Source organism: Pagrus pagrus (genome assembly GCF_965226575.1).
Source record: "Pagrus pagrus genome assembly, chromosome: 11".
Classification (NCBI taxonomy): Eukaryota; Metazoa; Chordata; class Actinopteri; order Spariformes; family Sparidae; genus Pagrus; species Pagrus pagrus.
Window position 1 is genome coordinate 24,825,086 of NC_140195.1, and position 23,032 is coordinate 24,848,117.

The 23,032-nt window shown below is 40.5% G+C and overlaps 1 protein-coding gene across 4 annotated transcripts in view; it reads right to left on the reverse strand.

Moving 5' to 3' along the window:
- Positions 1–23,032, reverse strand: part of mtor (mechanistic target of rapamycin kinase) — a 90,415-nt gene that overhangs the window by 55,910 nt on the left and 11,473 nt on the right. For all 4 annotated transcript variants that reach the window (XM_084367692.1, XM_084367691.1, XM_084367690.1 and 1 more), the window contains 11 exons: positions 22,175–22,304; positions 16,641–16,891; positions 16,456–16,542; positions 14,676–14,843; positions 8,433–8,545; positions 7,874–8,036; positions 7,320–7,412; positions 5,671–5,817; positions 5,024–5,166; positions 4,374–4,536; positions 2,683–2,828 (listed from right to left, as the gene is read on the reverse strand). In XM_084367692.1, the coding sequence (XP_084223818.1) occupies positions 2,683–2,828; positions 4,374–4,536; positions 5,024–5,166; positions 5,671–5,817; positions 7,320–7,412; positions 7,874–8,036; positions 8,433–8,545; positions 14,676–14,843; positions 16,456–16,542; positions 16,641–16,891; positions 22,175–22,304 (1,604 nt within the window). The remainder of the gene's footprint in view (positions 1–2,682; positions 2,829–4,373; positions 4,537–5,023; positions 5,167–5,670; positions 5,818–7,319; positions 7,413–7,873; positions 8,037–8,432; positions 8,546–14,675; positions 14,844–16,455; positions 16,543–16,640; positions 16,892–22,174; positions 22,305–23,032) is intronic.

Sequence of the window (23,032 nt, forward strand, 5' to 3'; positions counted from 1 at the left end):
GATTCTCTTCCTTTTATGAGGTGACATATTTAGTCAGGGTAAACATCTAATTAAAGCTGGACATTTATCCCCTCCCTTCAGAGGGGAATAAAGGCCACTTAAAAAAGACCTTTGGATGGTGACATATGACCTGGTCTTTCTATTCTAAGGTTTAAACGTGTTCAACCTCGTCCCCAACAACAAAAGGAGACCTTGAACAGCAAAGGACGGTGTCAGTGAAGCTACAAGAGTCAGTTACTATTGAAGTAAAGCTTTATGTCTCCATAGAGGTAACAACACAGCTCTACTGACAGGCATGGTCATCTAAAAAAACAAATTAATGCAGATGGAATTTATAGTTTTGTTTTTTTCAGGAGAATGAAACTTTTGTGAATAGGGCTTCCAAAAGTCAAAGTTATTATCTGATGATCTGGTGAAAGAGACTTCAGCACTCGGCTCCTTCAGCAGATAATAAAGCCAAAGAATCAGAAACTATGGTGTGGAAAAATGGATTGCATCGTATCATCTAAAAGGGTATTCAAATATTATAAAAGGCTTATTTCGGCCTTAGCAAAAACGCATTTATTGTGTGTATTTATAAATTGGTCCTTTTAGTTTCTGTATTTTACATTCACCTAATTTTCAACTGGGGTGCAGATTTTATGTAAAACAATAATCCTATGCATCCTGACTTTGAGCTATAGTAAACTGTAATGCAATATACTATAATAGCTCTCCAATAAATGCTTTTGGACATTGTGATGTTGTTGAAGTTAACTGCATTACAGGCCATTGTTTTCCTGCTCTTTATAACTGTATAAACATTTATAAGGTGTGATACTCGTGAATTTAAGAGGTGCTGTTTCTGTTATTTTTCAGATGTAACCCCAATGCTGGTGGTCACAACAAAAGAGCAACATCTCAAATTTTTCCAAATTAGTACAATGCAGGGATACTATGGTTTCATTAAATTGGGTTCCTGCAATTGCAAAGGGTTAGGATCAGCTCATTTGAGCAGTTGAGAGGTAAAATTAAAGAATGCACAAAGCCACTCTGGGAAGCTAGCAAAAGATGAGATTTTGCTTAACAGTTTGCAGCCCTCTGTACATCTGAACATATTAAACTTTATTTAAAATTCCATTTCCAGGCACTTCCACGGTGCCCGGTAATATTATGGCTACACATTTATTATTAACACATGGTCCAGATACAATAATACCTGACTCCAGTCGATAAAGTGGTGATGGAACCACCAAATTCACATTCACTCTGTAAATGAAGGAGCACTTTATATTTATGGAACTTTATAAGACCGATCACACAGCTTTCAGCCCCGTTAATACATTCGACCAGTTATTATTGAATTCAGCTAAATTGAAAAAGACAGAAACAAATTACGAACCCAAGTCTGTTTAACGACGACACATGATGTACCAATAACATCATTGGCCATGCTCAATTAACAGTGTTCCTCTGTTGTTGGGAATAAAAGGGAAAATATGACCAATTTCCTGGCTCTTTCCAAAGCTTAAAGAATACAGTCAGACCACAAACTAATTCTTTTTGATTTTCTTAAAATCCTTCACACATTTTTCATACCAGGCACAACTCATAAAAGTTGTACTATTATGTGCATGACACTTTTTCAGATTTAATACTCTGATTTTAACTAAAGATCCATATGTGAGAATAGGAAGAACAATTCCTGAAATAATCGCAAGCCAATCTACAAACACCACGACTCATCAGGTACTAAAAAAGTAGTGACGATGCCTCCTCGTCATCAAAAACTGTGCATCAGGTATGATGGCTTTTTTTTTTTTTTTTTTTAAATACAGCAACTCAGTACTGTAGAGCCAGGTTCACGTAGTGCTTTTTGCACACCAGCCTCTGGATCTTTTATGGGAAATCCTGGAGAGGTGAGAACCAGATGGGGATATTGAAAACACCACAGTGCCGGCTCCCATCATTCATCATCATCAAGGCTCCCGAGAAATTGAAAACAGGCCCCTGAGAAACACAAGTCCAGACACTCATAGATGAAAAGGAGGCAAGCGTCCAATTAGATGCCTGGAAAACAGATTTCTACATGCCATGCCAAAGGCACAGAAATAAAGGAGGATGAGAAGAAGGGATGGAAAAGATGACAGAAGATATCAAAGGGTTATAGGACAGGGGGAGATGTGTAATGTGATTTCTTTATGTATTTATTAGATAAAAAATTGACTTTGAGAGAATAGCTTAATGTTTGTCTGTAAGCAATAACTTCTAATGCAATAACTGTGAATCACTGAAGCACCTGTCAAACCAAGTTTTTATGACGAGGGTGAATCTACACCAGCAGAAAGGGAAAGAAAAGAAATATGCAGTTGCTCACTTCCCCCTGACACTGACAATGTTACGATCTCAAAGTTATCACAACATCATTTGCCATAAGCAAGACCAAACTTTCAAGGATGTTTGACTACCCTATTACAACTTAATTAAAAAGAAAGGTTTAACTGTTCCTTGGACCAAAGGAGAAATTACACAACAAGACAATAAGATGGTCATTTCTTATTTGCCCTGTTCGTGTATAGAAAAAGTGTGCTTGCAGTTTTCTGTCAAATGCTGTGATGAAGACTTCTCACCATTTACACAGGCAGCAGTTGTTTCTCATTTTGGAAAGATAGGTTTGTTTTCTGAGGTGTTCAGGACTCCTACCTGATAAGAGACTCCAGGATGAGAGGAGAAGGGCCTTTCTGAAACTCCAGCTCTTTGTAATGCAGAGCTTTGGCGTAGGCACGACATTTGGCAGCTCTCTCTCCAAGCAGCACAATGCCGTTATCATCTCTGAGGGGCAGAGGGCCCTGGAAAAGGAAACACATTGTATGAAAACAACCACAGTTATTTTCTAAACCAAATGAAACTGGAATGAACAGTTGTCTGGGACTTTTACCGTCCTCTATCGGCAATTACTCAGGTTTGCACCATCAGTACAACCTATTATTCAGCTAAAATCTCACTGGTTGTATTATTTTTCAAGGAAATATTAAAACACAGCAAAACACAGTAGACAAACTAATAGCCTGTCACCTATTTATTCATTGGGATTGTTACACTGCTGGAAATACATGTCTGTTTTTACAGTAATGTGTCTGTAGTCATCTCATGAGGACACATACAACTCACTGAGTGTATTTAAAGTAAACTACAACTCAATTACTGTAAATGACTGGGATATGGTCTTTTAATGTAGCATTTAAATGATGTATATATTAATGCACCTTTGTAATTGACTTAATGTGCAAAGTCTAGTAGCCTGCAGAAAACATCTTATGTCCTTCTTTCCACTGGAAAGGACATTTTATATGTGCTCCTACTACAGCCTCACAGCAGGGGCGACCCGTGAAGAAATGCTATATTATGACCCAACCATGACGCTCTCTGCCCTCAACGTAACAGTATCGCCACTAATTAGCTCAAGATGTGCATTTAAACAGTAGACTAGAGAGAAAGTGCCACCTCAAAAGGCTTCAACCTTTGAGTAATCTTGCAACACCTGTGTAACAAAGACTTGCTGTTGTTTTAGGTGTTATCTCTTAGGTTCCTGCTCTTGTTTTTTATCATAATGATAGTGTTTTATTGTACTTATGATTATCTGTTGAGAGGTTTAACTTTCTGCATTTTGCGCCAACTTCAAACTTACAACAAAACATCTGTTTAAACAACCAAACATGGCACAGTATGATGCAAGTATCCCACCTGTAGTGAGTGCAACTGGGGGAATTGGAAGGTTTCTCTTGTTTTAGCATTGATAAATGTACTGAGTACCTCTGTATAGTCCTAAACTCTGTTTTTTGTCCAGTTCACCATTTGACTTTTCTGGCAGATGCTTAAGCAACTTAGTCTGAAGATAGATTGATAACGAAGGAAGACATCAAATTAACTGAGTCCTGTAAACCATCATCGTTGTTTCCACAAAGACAACATTAAAACAGATGAGGTCTGAGTGCTGCTGCTTTGCCAGCTGGAGACGCATGTAAGTACAGCCTATTCTCAAATGGTATTTCAGCAGCATGTAGTGGATTTAATGTCATGCACATCCAACGGGCATGTACTTTTTGTTCCACAAAGGAGTTGGAAACAGACAAGTTGTAGTCATTGGTAGTAATAAATAACAGCTAAACCTTGTAGAATTATGATGGACTGTTTTACATTATATTCTTAGAGCCAGGAAAAGACTTATTCATCATGCCTTTAAAATGCACGAACTAATACAAAACATTAAATTGAGAACATGCAATTTAAGATATGGACCTGCCAGGACCCAAATAAACATGACATATGCAATCCTTCAGTCCAAATTGTATCATATTAATTCAGAGCTTTAGCTGCTACAGTTCAATGCCAACCTTGTCACTGTGCTCCATGAACTCTGCCAGGTTGAGCAGCGTCTGTGTGACCTCAGCAATGTCCTGGGAGGTGAGCGCTAACTCAATGCTGCGGATGAGCTCATCCTGCTGGTCCTCACTCAGCTCAGACCAACAAGACAGGAAGGCTGCGTTGAACAGGTCCCTGTGGAGCACAGAAACAGAATTTACACCTTAACTTAACACCTTGAAACAAAGAGTGTGACACAACAGCTAACTTATCCGTAGCAAGATTATGGGCAACATATCACCAGAGTAACCCCTAACTACTGCTAAGTGTAGCTGCCCTTAACTAGTTAGCTCAGTTAGCCGTGCAGCTAGTGGTCTGGCCTGGGAGCTAGGGGACAAGGGCAGTGTTGGTGTTTACACCGCTCGCACAGGAGCTTTGGACCAGTACACAGACATGTCAAAACTGCTATTTATTCAGATTCTGTTGATACATTTCGTTCATTTTTTTACTTTTTCCAACTAAAATTCTGATATATTGCCCCTTTAAATTCTGTGACGAATTATGTTCATTGTTTTAGCTGTAGTGGTCGATCATGGTTGTAGGGCATTAACAAACTGAGACAAGAAAAAAAGAGGGAGGGTGGAAGTGAGCTGGAGAGGTAGACATGACAGAAGTGGTTAACCTGGCGAGAGGGATGTAGGTCTGGGCCAGTGACCAGCACGACCGAAGGGCCGGGGAGGAAGACTCCTTGAGCAGGACAACACTCAAGCGCCTCAGCCACTCCAGCCAGTCGTCTTTGGACACCTTCCTGGCAGCACCCCAAGCCTGCGAAGAGACAGATATCATCCATCACGGATGTTACTGGGAACTACGTGGGAGCAGCACATTGTCTTCGGTCCCTGAGTTTCACTGGTAATGTGTGTGTGGGACGATCTGGCCGAGACACACAAATTCAATTTTCACTTCTGGTCATCAATTGTTCCAAAGAATGGAACAGCATGTGTAATGCTTCATTTACATAATTGTCACAGTACTCAAACCATTAAGTGATCCCTGCCTCCAGTATGGAAGCATCTGCATTCATTGTGTGTCTCGGCTTGTTTTTTCAGGTCTTTCCTTTAATTCATCACCTATCTGTTGGTCCCTATGTCACCACACATGTAAACAACGGGCTTGTACACAGGACTGTTCACTGTACACAATCACAATACCTGTGATCAACAACTATAACACTGAAACAAACACCGGACTTGTGTGTATCACCTTTTACAATAAAATTATAAATCAGAAACTGGTTTTAAAAGTTAAATGTCAGTTATCCCTTCTGACCTTCTGAAGTGCTGTAGTGCTGACATGAAGCTTCTTCATAGGCCCCGCCTCCACCGGCCCGCTGACCAGAGCATCACCTTGGTTACCACGAAGCTGGCGATGCTGGAAGATTAGAGAGTCCTCTTCTTCCTCTGCCAGAGTATAGCCCTATTATGGCCACACACACAGAGACACACACACACACACAGGCCACACACACACACACACAGAGGCCACACACACACACACACAGAGGCCACACACACACACACACACATACACACAGCCCACACACAGACAAACTGTTGAATCAGGCCTCAGAGAAGTGCATTTCCTTCCTGAGGGCTAAGTGTTGATAAACAGAGCATGGTAATGACTTGCTCATGGTGCTCTGTGATTGAAAAGTTTTGTTTATATACGATTATGTAATTTTTTGTTTGACAATGTGCAGTTATTCTTTGTCATGAAGAATTATAATGTTTTGGGTCTCACTGGGCAAGAGGCAAGGAACAATGAACATACCCTCATTAATTCAGGAGACAACATGTGGAAATGTGCATAGTATGGATTGGTTTAAAGGTCCAGTGTGTAGGATTTAGTGGCATCTAGCTGTGAGATGGCAGAGGGGAGCCAACAAATTACCCTTTGCCTCATCCTCCTCTACGGTGGCCACTAAAAAGACATCAAAGACCCTCTCTAGAACCAGTATTTGGTTTGTCCATTCCAGGACACTGTAGAAACATGGCAGTGCAACATGGCCAGTGCAAGAGGACCCATTCTGTATGTAGATATTAAAGGCCCATTCTAAGGTAACGATGCACACTACAAGTTTTAGTTTTTTAATATAATTATACATTATACATAATGAAAACAAAAGAGTGCTGTAGTGATGATGTATTTTTGTAGGCTATCCTGGTAGTTAGCATCGCCCTGGTTCCCTCATCATAAAGCCTATGAGATTTTTGGTTTGGATTTTTGATTATTGCCAAAAATAAGCTCAGCTAAGTTTATGATACTTACAGATTTTGTTGAGCAAGATAATGTTCACAGATGAACACCACTGATTTTCAAAGAGTAAATCAAATTGCCAGAAGTAAAAAGATAATGTTAGGCTCAAAACCGACAACATTGCGGTCAGATTACTTCAACGTCACCACCACTAAGCGTCTTAATACACAATATACACGTTTCCTATAAATTGATCAATCTTCAATTTGTACAGTTCAAGTTAGTCGGCCTGTAAAGATGGACTAGTGAGAGATGAGTGTCCTTGTTCAGCATGATGACGTTTAATGTCCTGGACAACTTCTGTAGTCTCATTTAGCCACATGTTAGTAACCACCATTTTTAAGACACATAAGGGTTATATAATTCAATTGTGGGATATTTAATGATGTATTTTATGTTGTAGAACAAAACATGTGAATATCTTAAGCCTGTGGTAACAACAGACCTTATTTCAGGCATTTAACCAAAACTCTATTAAAAAAACCCATAGACTTTGAGACAAGGAACCCAGAAGTGCAAAAATGATGATTTGCAGGTTTTAGGACTCATTACTAAGCACTTGTGAATATTACATTCCATTTGTACCAATAGATCCTCCTAAATCCTACTCACTGGTCCTTTAATATAGGTTTGACATAACCCGGATGTATTGGGGGGCTTACCTTTACAATGCGACATATAAGTACGTCATAACGCTGGTGGTTGATCCTGTGCTTCAGCATCACTTTGTTCACCATGGGGATGAAGATCTGGTACTGAAAATAACAGAGAAGGAGAGTAAATAAAAGGGTGTATGAGCGTTTTATGTGGTTTAGTCTTGCTACCTCTTTCCCCTCACCATAAGCCCAATAATTTAGTGTCCTGCACTTGTATCTTAACCACCATGGGTCTCAGATCAAAAGCTCCCCATGCACGTGTGCTGCCAGACTTGGCTGCACGTGGCTCTGAGGTTCAGCCAGAAAACGTTGGAGGGTTTAGGGATAAGGGAGGGAAATGCTCAGGAGGAGAGGGAGGAGTAAATGTGACCTCATCCAATCTTATAAACATCACCCCCCGCCGCCAAATGGTCAATGACATCAGCAGTCTGGCAGGAAGTAATAAAGACTGGGGGGTTTACCGAAATGCTGTTCATGTGAAGCCAGCAGTAGGGAGGCTGGAAGTAGTCTTCTGGATAATAACTACATTTAAAGGGGGCCCTGGGGACTGTATTAGCTACCTTCTTGCCCAGCTGGAACACCAGCGAGGACAGGGTGTCCATAGAGGTGGAGCGCAGCTCAGGCGTGCTGTCAAGTGTCCGAACAATCGGGTGGATAATACGGGAAGCATAGTCGGTGAAGTCCAGGGACTCTGTCAGCCGGTCCAGTGTCTCCAAGGCAACCCTGAGCCACACAGAGGGAAAACAGATCAACACAACTCACTTAAGCATTGGAAGGACAGAGAGACATGGCCGGCTCCAAAGGTCTTTAAAATAGATGACATGTGAAAAAGGCTGAAGTATTCGCCAGTTAGATTCTTCTATATCAAAGAAAGTGCTCATAACAATGTTGTATTGTAAAGAGTTCTACCAATGGAACTCTGCTCTTCTTTCTCTTATCACAAGGCTGTTATTGTTTTATCTTTCCATTTCTATGGATCAACAATTTAAATCAGATTTAGGAGGTAACACAACAAAATCAAATCAATAAAATCCACTGTGGAATCCAGTGGGAGTGCATTTTAACTTCTCACTTAATCCCAAACTATGACCACATGGGACAGCCATGTGTAGTACTGACTTGCGGGCCTGCAGGGGTACATCAGGGGCATCAAACAGCTTGACAATGGGAGGCAGCAGCAAGTGCAGGTAGTCGTCTAGGTTGGCACCAAACAGCTGGATGGCATTTAGCAGCTGCAAAGGAGAGCATACAGTGTTCAGTGGCACATACCGTAATACTCGACATGAGCAGTTCATTTTAATGAGCTTGTTATGGCTAAACGAAAAAAAAAGCCAGGCAGTGTTTTATTTCAGCTGCTGGCACACACACTAGCCTTCAAGGAAAATTCTGCGTCCCTATGAGTGAGTGAATTAGTGAGTATCTTATTTGTATGTCACTTCACTGCACAGAGACCATAAAATATCATACAGAGTGCAATTGAGCTACAAATATGGTACGTTTTAAGTACAAACTTACAACATGGGTAGGCCAGTTCAGGTAGGCCTGTACAGTTTAGGTCTTTTAGTAAAAAAAAAAAAGTATGAAAATAAATAATACAAAATATAAACACACATATGGTCATATTAAAACAATTCACATTATAAGAGCTAGAAAACAACATGTGCTCGCATGCATTCGGTTTTACATCAAGACCCTTTACACTGTACAACTTGGGGCTGTCCCAAGCCAAAGTTAACAATCGTGAGAGAAACGTGGTGTTATCTGCCCAAAACTGTGGTCTTATGATGGTTTCAAAATAAGAAAAACAAAGTCCTGCAATGTGACTGGTGCAATGACCCATACTGATACACTGGCTGACATAAAGATTTAATTACAGACCAAGATTCCTAAGGCAAAGTTGGCGTCTATTCAGTCCAATGAGAATTGCGCATCTGGCACATACGCTGAAAAGTTTCTATCTTCCAGGTTTACATCCTGGTTATGCAGCCCACTGAATATGCACAGTAGTGTTTCTCACGCTGGGCGTTCTCAGTGCCCGCTCTGACATCACAGATTTTTAAATTGCTCATTTTGGCTCGAGGAAAGTTTTACAAATAAAGAACTTCCATGGATCAAAAATTCATAATAGAAAGTGTCATAATTATAAACTCAATCTCTGACCATAAATCCACTTGGAACAATTTAGACATTGTATGGGTTTACATTTACATGTGTACTTTTTATTATGATATGGAGGCCTGTTTTGTTTTGTAATACTAATACTATTATATTTTAATGTCTACTTGCTTGTTTATTGTCTTTGTTTGACAAAAGTCATAAATAAAATGTTGACAGAAGAGTCATAATTGACCATAATTGACAGTTTAGTAGACATCTCTTTTATAATGGTGCTCTATGGGGAAATGCTTTCAGGGCCGAAGGGGAATTTTTTGCTCCAATACTGCGAGTGGCCACTGGGCAAAACTGGAAGCAAGGCTGAGTGGCATCACCATAGGCAGGTTCTAATAGTAGATTCATGGGCCAACACTGACATTATAGCATGGGCCAATGCTGTAAATACAGTATGTAGACATCACAGTTTAAAAAAACATTCCAGCACTATGCTAATGATTTTTTATCAACATGTCTCTATATTAACATAGTAAAGTTTGATTCACCTTGCAACCAAGATTGTTTTAGACCCAACTTAGAATGTGACATGCATTTTACAGAAAGACTGCTGTTAACTTACATTGTGTAGAACCAAACACATTACATGAAATGATACAAATCTGGAGGTGCATGTCATGAGTGTATTATGCACTCATGACATTACAGGAAATTACATTAGTAGTGAAGCTCAGATGTTTCCAGTACAAAGGTTAATGGGATTCTAAATCAGTGGATTCATTGTTTCATTAGAGAGCACAGACACATCTATCATCTTTTAATCAATTTCTAATGAGTTGACACCCAAACTGAATGTGGCACAGGTACTTCATAGCTGTCATGAAGCCATAGTCTGAATATTAAGCTCTAAATTCATAAGGGTATCACTACAGATGTAGGGCTCACTGGATGTAATGAGTGCAGCTTAAATAGAAAGTGTTAACATTAGCTGTGTGGCTGTGTTTTGAGAGAGGTTTCTGTAGTACTAAGGTCTAATCATCACGTCATGTTGTGTAGAGCATGTGTGACTAGTTTGCGTGGATAGATGGGGGTCCTAAAGGATGACGTAAGTAATAAACCCACCCCAGCCCCACAACACGCACCATGACCACTTCCGCTCCTTCTCCTCACCTCCACCCCCATGTCTAAATTGCGCCGGCGAGACAGCAGGAAGCCGAAGTGGCGTGTGTGCCTGTTGGGGGTGGTGGTGGTGGTGCTGGACAGAACAGCTCCCTGAAATGATGGAAGTATGTTTTTCTTTTCTTCTCCTTTGGACTGGAGGGTAACTCGATTCCCGGTTCCCCTGTTTCATGACCCCCATCCTGTGCTAAAGATTAGACTCCAGACCCAGGCCTGAGTTATAGACTATCCAGACTGTGGGCTGCTGGGTTATCTAACACTGCAGACGCTGAGACAAAACAGCACCAGTCGAGAGCACTAGATGACCGAACTTCTTATGATTCTGTCTTTGTGCTTTGTGCCCAAACCATGATTTAGGGTTTGAGGGAAAACTCGACAACTACTGGCAGCCGCTGCTGAAACAGGAGATTGTGTCAGCAACACGTCTATGCTGTCTTTGAACTGCTGTATTACAAGCGAATGGCTTAGACCCGAACAGTCTTGATGGATATCGACGGAAACCGCAAACAGAAAACAGAACCCCAATAAGTCAACTGTGGGCTGAGCTCCTGTACTTTCTGAGAGAGTGTGGAGTGATGGGAGTACATTTTAAACACGCACTCGTCTTGGCAATGCCAGCAGAATTAAGATATCTACTCAAATAACAACTTAAATCTGACATATGATCTTTTCAATCTAATAAGCGTGTTTTCTCCACCAGAGTTATGACACACAGTGTGTCACTTTTTCTCCATCCATTAGTAAAATGACTAAGAGAGCTGAGTGGTGACCTAAACAAAAAAAACAAAAGAACTTTTACATAACATACATGATACATTATTAATTATGGGCACTAAACTTTAATTCTTATTTATTACAGCTACCTTACATTTCTATGTGAAGAAATATAGCACGTTTCATGTTTAGTTATCCCTGTTTTAGTAAAGACTCAACAAATCCCAACGACAAGTATAGTAATTGATATTCTTTCCTATTTATCTTTCCCTTGAACGGGGTTTGTCCTGCTCGGAGATGTTGTATGGCACAGTCAGGCAGACTGAAATCCTACAAAATTTACTCGGTGCTGTGGCAGAAAGCGGGGGGGAAGATAAATAATGTGGCTGGAGTTGTGAACAGAAACAGCTGAAGCTAGCATGGCCAGCGTGCTAACAGCAGCAGTCCACAAATCTGTTCCTTATACAGCAGTTTGTGATACATTTTACTGTCATTCACATCCGTCACTGTCCTGCACTCACAGCAGCCAAACAGCACCCTGCTACATCAGTCTAACTCACTGAACCTTAAAGAGCTTCAATCAGTTCAATCAGATTCAACAACGCACAAAGCAATTCCACACTGAAATGAATGGGAAACTATTTTTGGTCTGACTGCAGCATTAGGGTGGCCGGAAATGTTCAAATCTTCATTTGTTACATTTCTATTCAAAAGTACCCTGTTGAGTTTATGTTTAAAAAGATTATGTTTAAATTCAGTGTTTCTCACTAAAACACACTGTGTGTACCTTTGAGCCAAATGAATCCAGGTTTGCCCTCCTAATACATATTTTATTACCTGTATTGTTTACATCTATGCTTACTAAAGTCAAGGAGGAAGACTACTATTTTCCTTGACTTTACAGATGCATGGCTACATAGTGCTAATAGCAGTCAAAAAATCCACAGGGTACCTTTCAATCTCAAGTTAGTTTTCTAACTTTTGCTTTTTTGTTAATAGAGTGAAGGGATGATTGATCAGATAGATCGGATAATTACATGTAATTAAGATATTTACTGCAAAGGATTAGGATAAACCTTTTTGCCATGATCCAACTGTGATTCATGGTGTTATTTATCTGTTCTACATCAATAGTTCTCAAACTTCATCCTCAGGATGTGCTGATGTAAACATGGTACCATTAGTGATCCATTCACTACTACTACTACTACTACTACTACTACTATTTGGGATTTCTCAATTGTGTACTACAAAGACTTTGTGGTCTACAAGGAAAGCTGTATACTAAAAATATTATCCACAAAACAGAGACAGAACTGTAAATATAAAACACCAGATTTGCAAACAGCAGAGAAATAAGCTTGACAACACCCTGACACTCTCTGTCCTTATTCATAATGTAGATGCTTACTATTTTAGGCTTTTTCAGAGTATTATTAAATGTATTTAGGACTGAATAATTGCCATCCATGTCGATTTGAGAGTGGCAGTTAAAAATAAGGTTTGAACTGAGGCCACCTGTTAAATTATGTAAAGGGAATTGTCAGTGACTGAACAAAATGGAAAATGTTGCATTGCTCGAGGACTTGGAACATGATGCAATATGCAGAGAGTGCATCATTAAAAATTACACATGCCGAGGTCTCTCTGATGATGATGCTGCCTATGCACTGGGCCGCAGCAGGCAGTTTGGTCTGTTTTTATTGCAAGTATTTTCAAATGACTCAATTTCTTTCTAATTTCAGCTATTTTTCAGTGTTAATCTGGCAGCATTAACCTGTTTCCAAGCAGTATTTTTTATTTGTTAAGTCTCTGCTGAGGGTTCTGAAAGCACCTTTTTAAGCTGTTCCAGCTCTGTAACTGCAATTTCAATTCAAGCTTCACTGGATTCATTTCTGTTACGTCTCAATTTGTCAAATCTTTATTGGTTTTTATTTTCTCACTTCATTTTTATGCTTACACTCCCTTTTCCTCCCTGGGGAATTCTGTTAGTTTTCCTACTGCAAAAACTTGATTTTAACACAACTTTTTAAAATGTTATCTCTTCTGCAACTCTGACAGTTTAAACCTCCATGTGTCAACATTAAAGGCTCAATTAATGTTTGTGACTGTAAAAATTCCAGGTACATTAACACTTGGAGGTGCAAATAAAAACAAAAGATTGTGTTTGTTGCCGTCCCTCATCTTATAATAAATAAACAATATGTTTTATAGCTAAATCAATCGTTTAAAGAATCAGAAAACAATAAAAGCTTAGAAATAGTTGCATTATCTACAGAGTTTCTGCCAGTGTACTACAAGCGCGGCAGCCCACCAGCCCTAATCATCAGGAAAATCGATTTTTTAAAATTTTGGTAAATAACCTGATGATGATGAAATGAGAAAGGCAGAACTAAACTGTGAGGGAGTGCAGCACCCACACGCCAGGGATGCCTTGTAATTCATCTTAAAAAAGGAAAATGGTTCCAAGCATATTATGATTAAATGACTTTACCTTTGCGAGACAAATGTGAAGTGTATTGCCAACTCTGTATGCCACCACTCAGAAACTAAGTAAAAACAACTTGAACAAACTCTCGGGTGCAGAAAATAACTCTGTGCTCAGTCTGTTTCAACACCTGTTCAGCGGCTTCAACAGCAATGGCTTTCCCCAGAGCTATTAGAGCAGCAGAGAGGCTACTCTCCATGTCCTGAGACGTTAATAACAACACAGCAGAGCATTCCACTTCTCCCTCATTTTGTTATTCTCGAACAGGCAGGACACTGCTAAGTTTACTCTCAAAATAGTAACTTGGATAATGCGATTGTAGCAACTTTTTTAAACAAAAGGGCTGTGGATCATTTATTTTTTCTGCCAGTTATGTTTCATATTGTGTTTTAGTGGATTAAAGATACTAGCAAATGGTTTGGCATCCAAGTATCATGGTAGTACTTAAACTACAGTTACAGTGGGGCAGCTAAGGTGGAAATACAGATGTAATGGTTGGAAAGCTTACCAGTGACATCTGTTATTTAAGTCCACAAAGGGCCCCTGTCCAAAAAGACATTGGGTTGCCGCACTGGCCCTGATCTAAAGATCCTTGCCACAGGGCCGAACAACTTTTATGGGGGAACCCTGATCTAGTAGTAAATTCGGCTGAAAACGGCCTGTGGTTCAGTTGACGACTGACAGCAGCTTATCATCAGCAGGTTTTCTTTGAATTCTCTTGGCTGGGTTACCCTTCAGTGTACATTTTACTCACAACTTATACTTCTGAGTTCAGGAAAATTTATGAAATACTACTTTAGACAGGTTTGGACCTAAAATCGCACAGCAGGATTGGTGATTTTGTCATCTGAACTGCACCACGTTCCACTCACCTTCATAGTTACACTGCGACCAGTGCTGTTGTCATGCATGAAGACACGCAACATGTGTGGGATGAGCTGAGGTAGGTAGAGCTTGAACTCTCCACCCAGAGCGACCACAATCTGCTCGATCAGAAGGATAATGGTGTTCTGCATGGGGTTGTTTGGTGTCCAGTACTCCTACGGTTTAGAAGACAATATGTTGGCATGAATTAGAATAAAAACATATTAAGTATTACTTCAAATACTGTCTATGATTTATATAGCATACAAGAAAAACACATTCTGCTACAATACAGTTCTAAAAAGGGATTGAAATGTCCTCAGGCTAATGTACACTACAGAATTTCAGAGCTCTGATATTATGTGAGGATAAGAATTAGTTTACCACCTTACTAATCAACAGTTCAATAATATTAGCAGATCAGACTATGTGGAGGCCAAATTTTCTAGAATGTAAAAAAACTAATAATACCTAAGCTAACGGACAGATGACACTGTCGCAGTAGGTAATACGTTTGTCCTCAATAAGAGTGACCTAAATTAATGCATCCAATTTCTGAATATAAATTTTTTACAATGTTCAGAAAGTACATCCAAAGCACTAAGTTCAAAGCACTACCTCATCCAACGTTGCTCTCATATAGTACAGACAGTTTGTGTGGGTCTGAGGAATTGGGTCAGAATGTGTTTCCATCGATGAGCTGAGTGTGTGAGAGAGACGCTTGGACAGATTTCTCCGCTGGAAATACAAAACTTTCACGCGCCAGGGGCAGAGAGGGAGCGTCACGATACTAGATGGCGAGGAATGGAGACAATTTCCTGTCAACTGGGACGGACATCACGTCCCTGTGTGGCTTATGACACTGTTTTGGAAAATCGAGGCACAGTCACGGTGTACATTAGAGATAATAGCTATTGGAGTTACGGTAGAAGACTTGAAGTCACGCAATACGTCAATCAGTCAATGGGCTTCAGCTGTGAGATCTGGCGGAGGTGTTTTGTCAGGGACCAGAGGTCTCAGGCAGCCCCCAACTTCCTGCTTTCCCTGCCTGTGGCAGCTGACTAGAGAGCGAGTGAGTGTACATCCTGAATGGCTATTCCAGCCCCTCATCTGGATGCAGGAGCTGAGCCGGAGCTAAAATGAATAGATTCTTTGTTTCACCCACCATTTATTAACTCACAGGGACTTAAGGTGCAGTGGTCCAGCTCTCAATTACTTTTCTCCAGAAGGAGTTGCCGCCATCGCAAAAGTGTCGGTAACAGTGTTACCAAGATTCCCATACAAGGACAGTCATATGATATTTTGTGCGTTGTTATTTGATTATGTGCTAGACAAGTGTGTTTGTGCAAGTGCAATGGCTATGGCTTTAACAGTTGTTCCACATCATGTGATAAGGGTGAGTCCTCACCAGTTCCCTCTTAAGAATGAATTTGACGTGAGTGGAAATGTACATGTTGAAAAGTGTCATTTTTAAAAAACAAGAAGTAAAAAGTATATCATCCAAAAAAAAAACCGGCATGCTATTTCTCTTTCTCTCCATACAGCAGCCTCTTTAATCTTGTTAGTTAAGTACCACACCACACATGATGCTTACTGCTGTGTGACATGGGGAAAGACTTCATCCAGGGGCCCTGAACGCATTACTCCTAATGAGGAAGGTGGCGAGCACAACTGAGTGCAATTAAGAGTTTGCAGCCGTTTGCCTGACTCACAGGAAACTCAGAGGGGCTGGATGATCAGTGTTTAGGGATTGGGGTTAGGTGGGAGGGTGTTGACACAGTTACTCACTCTGATGAGGGTGAAGATGTCGTCCATGTAGGGGCGGATGTGGATCTTCACAAAGCACACTACCATTCCCATCTGCTGGAAAAGGAACTGCAGAACAAAAAGAGCACAGAAAGAAAAAAAGAGTAAGAGATTTGCTTTGAGAATAACCAATGGCCTCTTTTCTTATAATCTGTAGTGCTACCTACCTCTCGGATACTGGCATCGCAGACCCGGATGACATTGAGGAAAGTGGGCATAACCTGGGGCAGGAACTGGACACACTTGAGGCCCAGAGACTTAAAGATGAAGGTGACAGCCTGGACCACCATCGTGTGGTGGTTGGAGAGTGAAGGGTCTCTCAGGATGCGCATCAAAGTGACGATTGCCACAGCAGGGTAGAACTCATCCAGGGGCAGGTTGCCCATATTCACTAGCATCTCACTGGTGCTGTAGTCCGCTGTGAGGAGGAGAAAACAGAGGGACTCAATTCGATTTTAGTTAAAATTTTAACATACAAACTTGCAACATCTCTCACACTTGAGGAAGTTATTGTTGAATAATGTGGAATGAACCAGTAGTTGTGATCATATTATTCTTGAATCTCTTTGCCCTGAGAAAATCATTGTTAAGGGTCAAAGGCTTAAACGAGTAGCACACAAAATTGTGAATCAAGAAGCTTTTTGTTAATCTTGAAATGCCGGTCCTGACCAAACTAAGAAACATCTTGTCCATCCAGAGAGCCTATCCCAACATGCATCGAACAGGAGTAGGGTACTACCTACACAGATCTCAATATGCTAGATATATAGAAGCTTTCTGGTGGTAACACAAGTTGACAAGGACTGCTCAAATGCTCCATTAACCCTTAAAGCCTGATTTATGGGGGGTGCAGAACACTTTTGATGAGTGTCGATCAACAGAAATGACGTATTCCCAAAATTAAGTTATTTCGCTCGACACTTTCCTTATCATATAGTGCACATGGAGAATTTTGCTATGTAGGGGGAGACAGTCAGATTTTGACGCGCAATGTGATTGGGTAGTCAGATAAGAGTCTGGAAAGTGTCTGGTTACTATAAACGTGACTGAAACCTTTTGCTGAAGCACAAGTTGTGATGCCCCACCTTATACATTTGAGAAAAAAATAAAGATTTAAATAACTAAAGACAGTTTGAGTTATGGATGGAATACTTGCATTTTGTCAGTCTAGTGTTAGTCCTGTATTCAAAAGAAAGTGGGTTGGATTTTTGGAGGTAGAAAAAACTTTTCCTTTCTTTAAGCAGTACAAACACTTCCAGCTCAATTCTGAAGAATCAAAGCTGTCCATTTAAACTACGTGTGCGTTTCCAAATATGATCATACCACCATGAGAATTGGAGCTATTGTACAACTATAAATCCAATTCCAACTATAACTTCATCAGCCTAACCCTTGTGACTATGTAGGACAGAAGGGCTATGTCGTCATTAGTCAGGCAATAATTCTCCAGTGTGTAAGTTTGAGTATATCAACTGTGATTTATTGCATCCCAGACACACACCCCCACAATCCAAATCAGCTCCCCCTTCACAGTACATGTGGCTGAAAATGTGTCTGGTGCTGGCTATAAACTTTGACAGCAATAATGAGCTGATGGGAGCAGAGAGCTGATATTGTTGGCGTGTTGCTGCTGGCTGCTTGTCAGTTCCGGCTCTTACAATTATAGCAGTGGAAAACACATTGTACTAGGATTTCTGCTCTTTTTTTAATTCGATGAGGCTTGATTGAAATATTTAACGACTTTTCCACCGTGTGTTTAGTCTTGTTTAAACCCCAAGAACAACTATGGAAAAAATAAACCTCATTTGCCAACAGTACGGTTTCCCTTTTTGGGTTTGATGATATTGGTTAACATGCTTATATAATTTTCTGGTCGTGTCTGAGCACGCGAGTAGAAGATATGCATGAACATTACAAATGAGGTAACTGAGAAGTACATGATCAAACATGGTTGTTCTGTCCTACACAGAAGTTGCATTAAATGCAGGGCTGAGTTTAGCACCTATGAGACAGCTGCATTGGAACAAACCTGACTCAAAGCGTTCCCATCCAACTAAAGGAGTTGAAGTTGGATCAACTTTTGGCACAACACAATGCAACGTCACTCATCAACACACTGCTCTGGTGTATCAAAGACGTGCTAGCTCACACATAAAGAGTGACACTGCTGTTAGCCTCACGATCCTAAAAACAGAGGATAGGATGACAGTGTTGTAAAAAATCCAACTCATGGATCTAAAACTCAAACCAGCCATCCTGGATTGCATTTCCTCTGCACATGAGAACCTGAAGAAACACGTTCACATCAAGCTTTTTCTTTTAAAAAGTGACAGTTTGGGTCTGAACAGCCAGTAATTCTCACTTTTAAACTAAAATTTGATTATTGCCATCTGCAATAGCCTTTTCAGAATCACCCCAAAGTGTGGGAGAATGCGAGGAGCCATGCGATGGTTTCAGCTGGTGTGCCCAGAATTAGACTGCGCAATTTTTAACCCAAGCAACAGTGGTGGTCTTTTAAGCACTTCCAATACATATTTCTTTTTAAAATAAGTAGTTTTATTAGTGTTTTTTTCTGATGGGCAATGCAAATGGGGTCAGTCTGTCCATTCATCTCTGCAGAGCTATTGAGTTTTACAAGGCATCTGAGAATACAGACGTCTGGTATTCAGCATTTCACTGGCCTTCAGCAGGGGTACAGTTTCAGCTGCTCCAGTTGTCTCCCTCAAGACTCTGGGCTGTAGACATAACAGATTGGCACAGCGCTTGCAGGCTAAAGAGGGTAGCTTTGCTTTTGGATCTTTTATTATCCCAGCCTTCACCAAGTCTAGATTAATGACGATGATAGATGGCTACACGTGTGTACCTTTACAGCCCACAAACAGGCATCAGTGTAGCTGAGCGAGGCAGCAGTGCTGCAGTAATTCAGGCCTCGGCTGTGTGGGAAAAGACATAATAACAGATGTAAAAACAGCAACATACTAAGACGGCATACGCACTATTTCATCAGTTTTATGACTCTCACATTCTGTACTGACGTGATCGGTCTAGTTTTAAGTCAGGTGAGGAGCTGGGCCGAGCCAACGACCTCCCACATGAGAAAAATCATGCTGTCAGATATTGCTAGTGCTCCAGACGCTGACCCTGACAAACCTGCCGACAAATCTACAGCCTCCAATTCTGGTCACAGTCCATTTAGCCAGAGAACAAACTGGTAAAACTATTCCCATATTGTCCAAGGTCACATTCTGAGACACATGACTGGATCAGACAAGTGGAGACCTGCATTCTCAATACACAATGCACATGACGAAAGACAGATGAGCATTTTTTATTCTGATTGTTATGACTTTTCAAGCTCTCCAGAGGATGGCAGGCTTCAACTGTTAGCATCCATCATGAGAAATGTCAAAATCTCCTGAATTCACTATGAGAATTTCTGTAGTTAATTGCAGTCCACGGAGGATGCAATTGTTTTTGTTTTTTTTCAGGCGGGGGCGTTTCAAAGGGGTTTTTGGATAGTACAGCTCCGAGAGATGACAGGAAACAGGATGCGCACGGGGGGATAACATGCAGCAAAGGGCCACAGCCTCTGTTCATGGGGCGCACACTCCACCAACTGAGCTACTGGGGCGCCACGATAAACCCTTATGTTTTGGTGGCACCGTGGCCCTTCCATAAGTGCTACTCTTACGATTAACTCAACAGGTTTTACCACTCAACTAGTGAGTCTCTAAAAAGGGCAGAAACATAAGTTATTTCTTTCTTACTGTGGCAAACAATAAAGCCGATTGGGCTCCTCACTTTGAAGCTTTAGTGAGAATTACCCACGAATATTCAGAGCATTCGTTAGACTGCTGTCAGTCTTTTGCCTCTTTTTTTAGTACAGCTGACACAAGGTATTTCCTCTTCCAAAAGTAAAGTAAAAAAATAAATAATTTAAAAATGGAGCATGCAAATACTGATTTGGACATTGATCATCATGGCAACAGAAGAAGCTTTGAATCTTCAAAGCATTCGGGCCAGCCCTTTATCCTTGACTAAGAGCCAAAACAACCTGAGGTTCCAACTGCCAAGGTAACAAAATCCCTCTATGGTTCCTTTCTGGCACACACAGCTCTTGATTGGTTCTCATAGTTTGTGACAAACGTATTGTGACAAAGGTTACAGAGGTAGAGAGTGATGGAAAAACATTATGTATAATATTAGACATCAGTGTTTGACAGAAGGATGAATGATTCAGCTGATGTGGATAGACACATCTCTCTAAAGTGGGTCAAGTTAAATTAAATATCTCTCCTCTAAAAGATCCCCTCCAGTTGCAGTAGTTATATTTCCCTGTGAACTGGAATGCCCTTCGTCCTGGAGGTGGTAATTTTGTGTGTAGAACAGAAAGAAGCAAGAAATTAGATCCTGAAAAACGAAGGCTGCAACAAATTGAAAACTAAAGCCATAGTTGCTGTTGACTTTCCAAATGCAGGGGGCAAGACCTCTAAAAATTGTGTTTTGTCTTGAGCTTGTAGACATATCACTTCACTGCACTCCTTTTCTAATTAGCTGTAGATTTACGAAATGTAAAACAGCCAAGCTGTAAAGGATACTCATAAGTGCTTTGGACCAGACAGAATATCACTGCTGTATGTGAGCCAGAGTCAGCAATTCAGATAATTGAAGATGAAATCAGCTCCTCTCTAGAGTGATCATATTCTAACCAAAGAAAAATTGTGCTGTGAGACTGCAAAGGTGTTTTACCCACACCGCTCATCCACTAACGGAGAAAAGTCAGTAAGTGCATTCGTGTTTAAATGTGCAACCATGTATCAAGATCACACCTGCACAAATGGTTATTGTGCATAATTAAATATTGTTCAATTCAGTGAGCGATGAAACATCCAATACTTCTCTGAACAGCTGCTTTGTTTAATTTATAATCTGAGACTCTCATTCTTATTCACATCAGATGTTCTGCGTCACTAAATCATTCATGAATCTGACAAAAATGGATGCAATTCAATCTCTAGCTGACATTTGATAAATCCAAATGTTGCAGAGCAACTTATGTAGCGAGTTATTACCCACTGCAAATGCCTTGTTCTATATCTCTGATGCCTTTACTAAATGACATTTACATGCTTCTCTAAAATGCAAACTGCCACTTCATAAGTTTTGTGACCTTTAGAACCAGACTTGTTTGTTCCACCGTGTTACCTCACAGTCCATCTCTTAGACGTGTGTACTGCCTAGACTGCCTCTTGCCAGACTTCCTGGTTTGATCTGATATCTATATTTATGTAGAGACACCCTAAATCTGTTCTTAATGTGTCCAAAAACCTCAACAGGTTTTGGGAGAGGTTGGAGGGAAAACGGTGTCAGAAAAGGCTATTGCAATACCATGCCTCGGTGGAAATAAACTAATTTTTTTAATTCCTATCTTAACACAAGAGCTATAATAGCTGTGAAACATGAAACAAGAACAACCAAAGCCATTGCCAAAATATTACCAGGGCTCTTTACAATACTAGTATTATACCAGTATTCATTAGGCTCTCTCTCTCACACTCTCGCTGTTGTACTGAAAATGTAATACTGCTGTAACTTTGAGGAACAAATAAAAAGCTGAACTAATCCATGTTCTTTTTCTTTGAACATTTACAACACAAATTGCTCCCAAAACTGTGATGGGTAGTAGTGATCACAGGCCTACCTGAGTCCTGACTGGACTTGGACTCTGAGAGACTGACGGCGGAGGCGTCACGCGATTGGTCTATCATGCCGATGTTCACCTTGTGCTTGTAGGGGTCCAGAGCCCCGAGGAGACCCAGCACACGGATAGCCTGTAAGAAACACACCATACACACATTTAACAATCCTCCAATGAATGAATTTTGCCTTGCACTGGAACACAACTCTGACAGCACAGAAATCTTCATTTAGACTTGACTTTGGTTTGACCACCAATGTATAGAAATGCAAAAAGAGGAAATGGAGGACTATCACCTCTTTATTGCTTTGAATCTCTGTTGAGGTAGCACATTTAGCCACTTTAGGACTATTTGGAACACAATGAAAATGTGAATCAACAACAGACATGTGAAGTGTATTGCATGATTGGTCTGAGAAGCCTCTATCTATATTGTGTTTTTTATGACTGAGCTCCCATTGGAATCACTAGTAAATGTTGTAATGCAATTCCAAGCTGACCTTTGCTACTTTCCTTTTAAATGCAGTGCAACTTCAAAGTTTCTGGCAGTTGCTGATTTAATGCCATAATAAGCTGCATCCAAAATGCCTGCAGGAAATGAACACTAGCATAGCTAAATTTTCATAGCGTAGCCTAATAGATGAACTTAACTTCTGTCTGCACTGCAAATTTTCCTCAGAGTGGACAGTGTTCCAATGAGGCTTCATTTGCTCAGCACAATTAAGTCAATGAAATCATTCACAAGACAAACTACTTGTGTTTGTTTGCCTACATTGCTTACCGCCAAGCTAATTACAACCTACAACATCAACGGTATTGCCTACCCAGAAAGATGTTTGGATGAAAGGCACATAATATTCT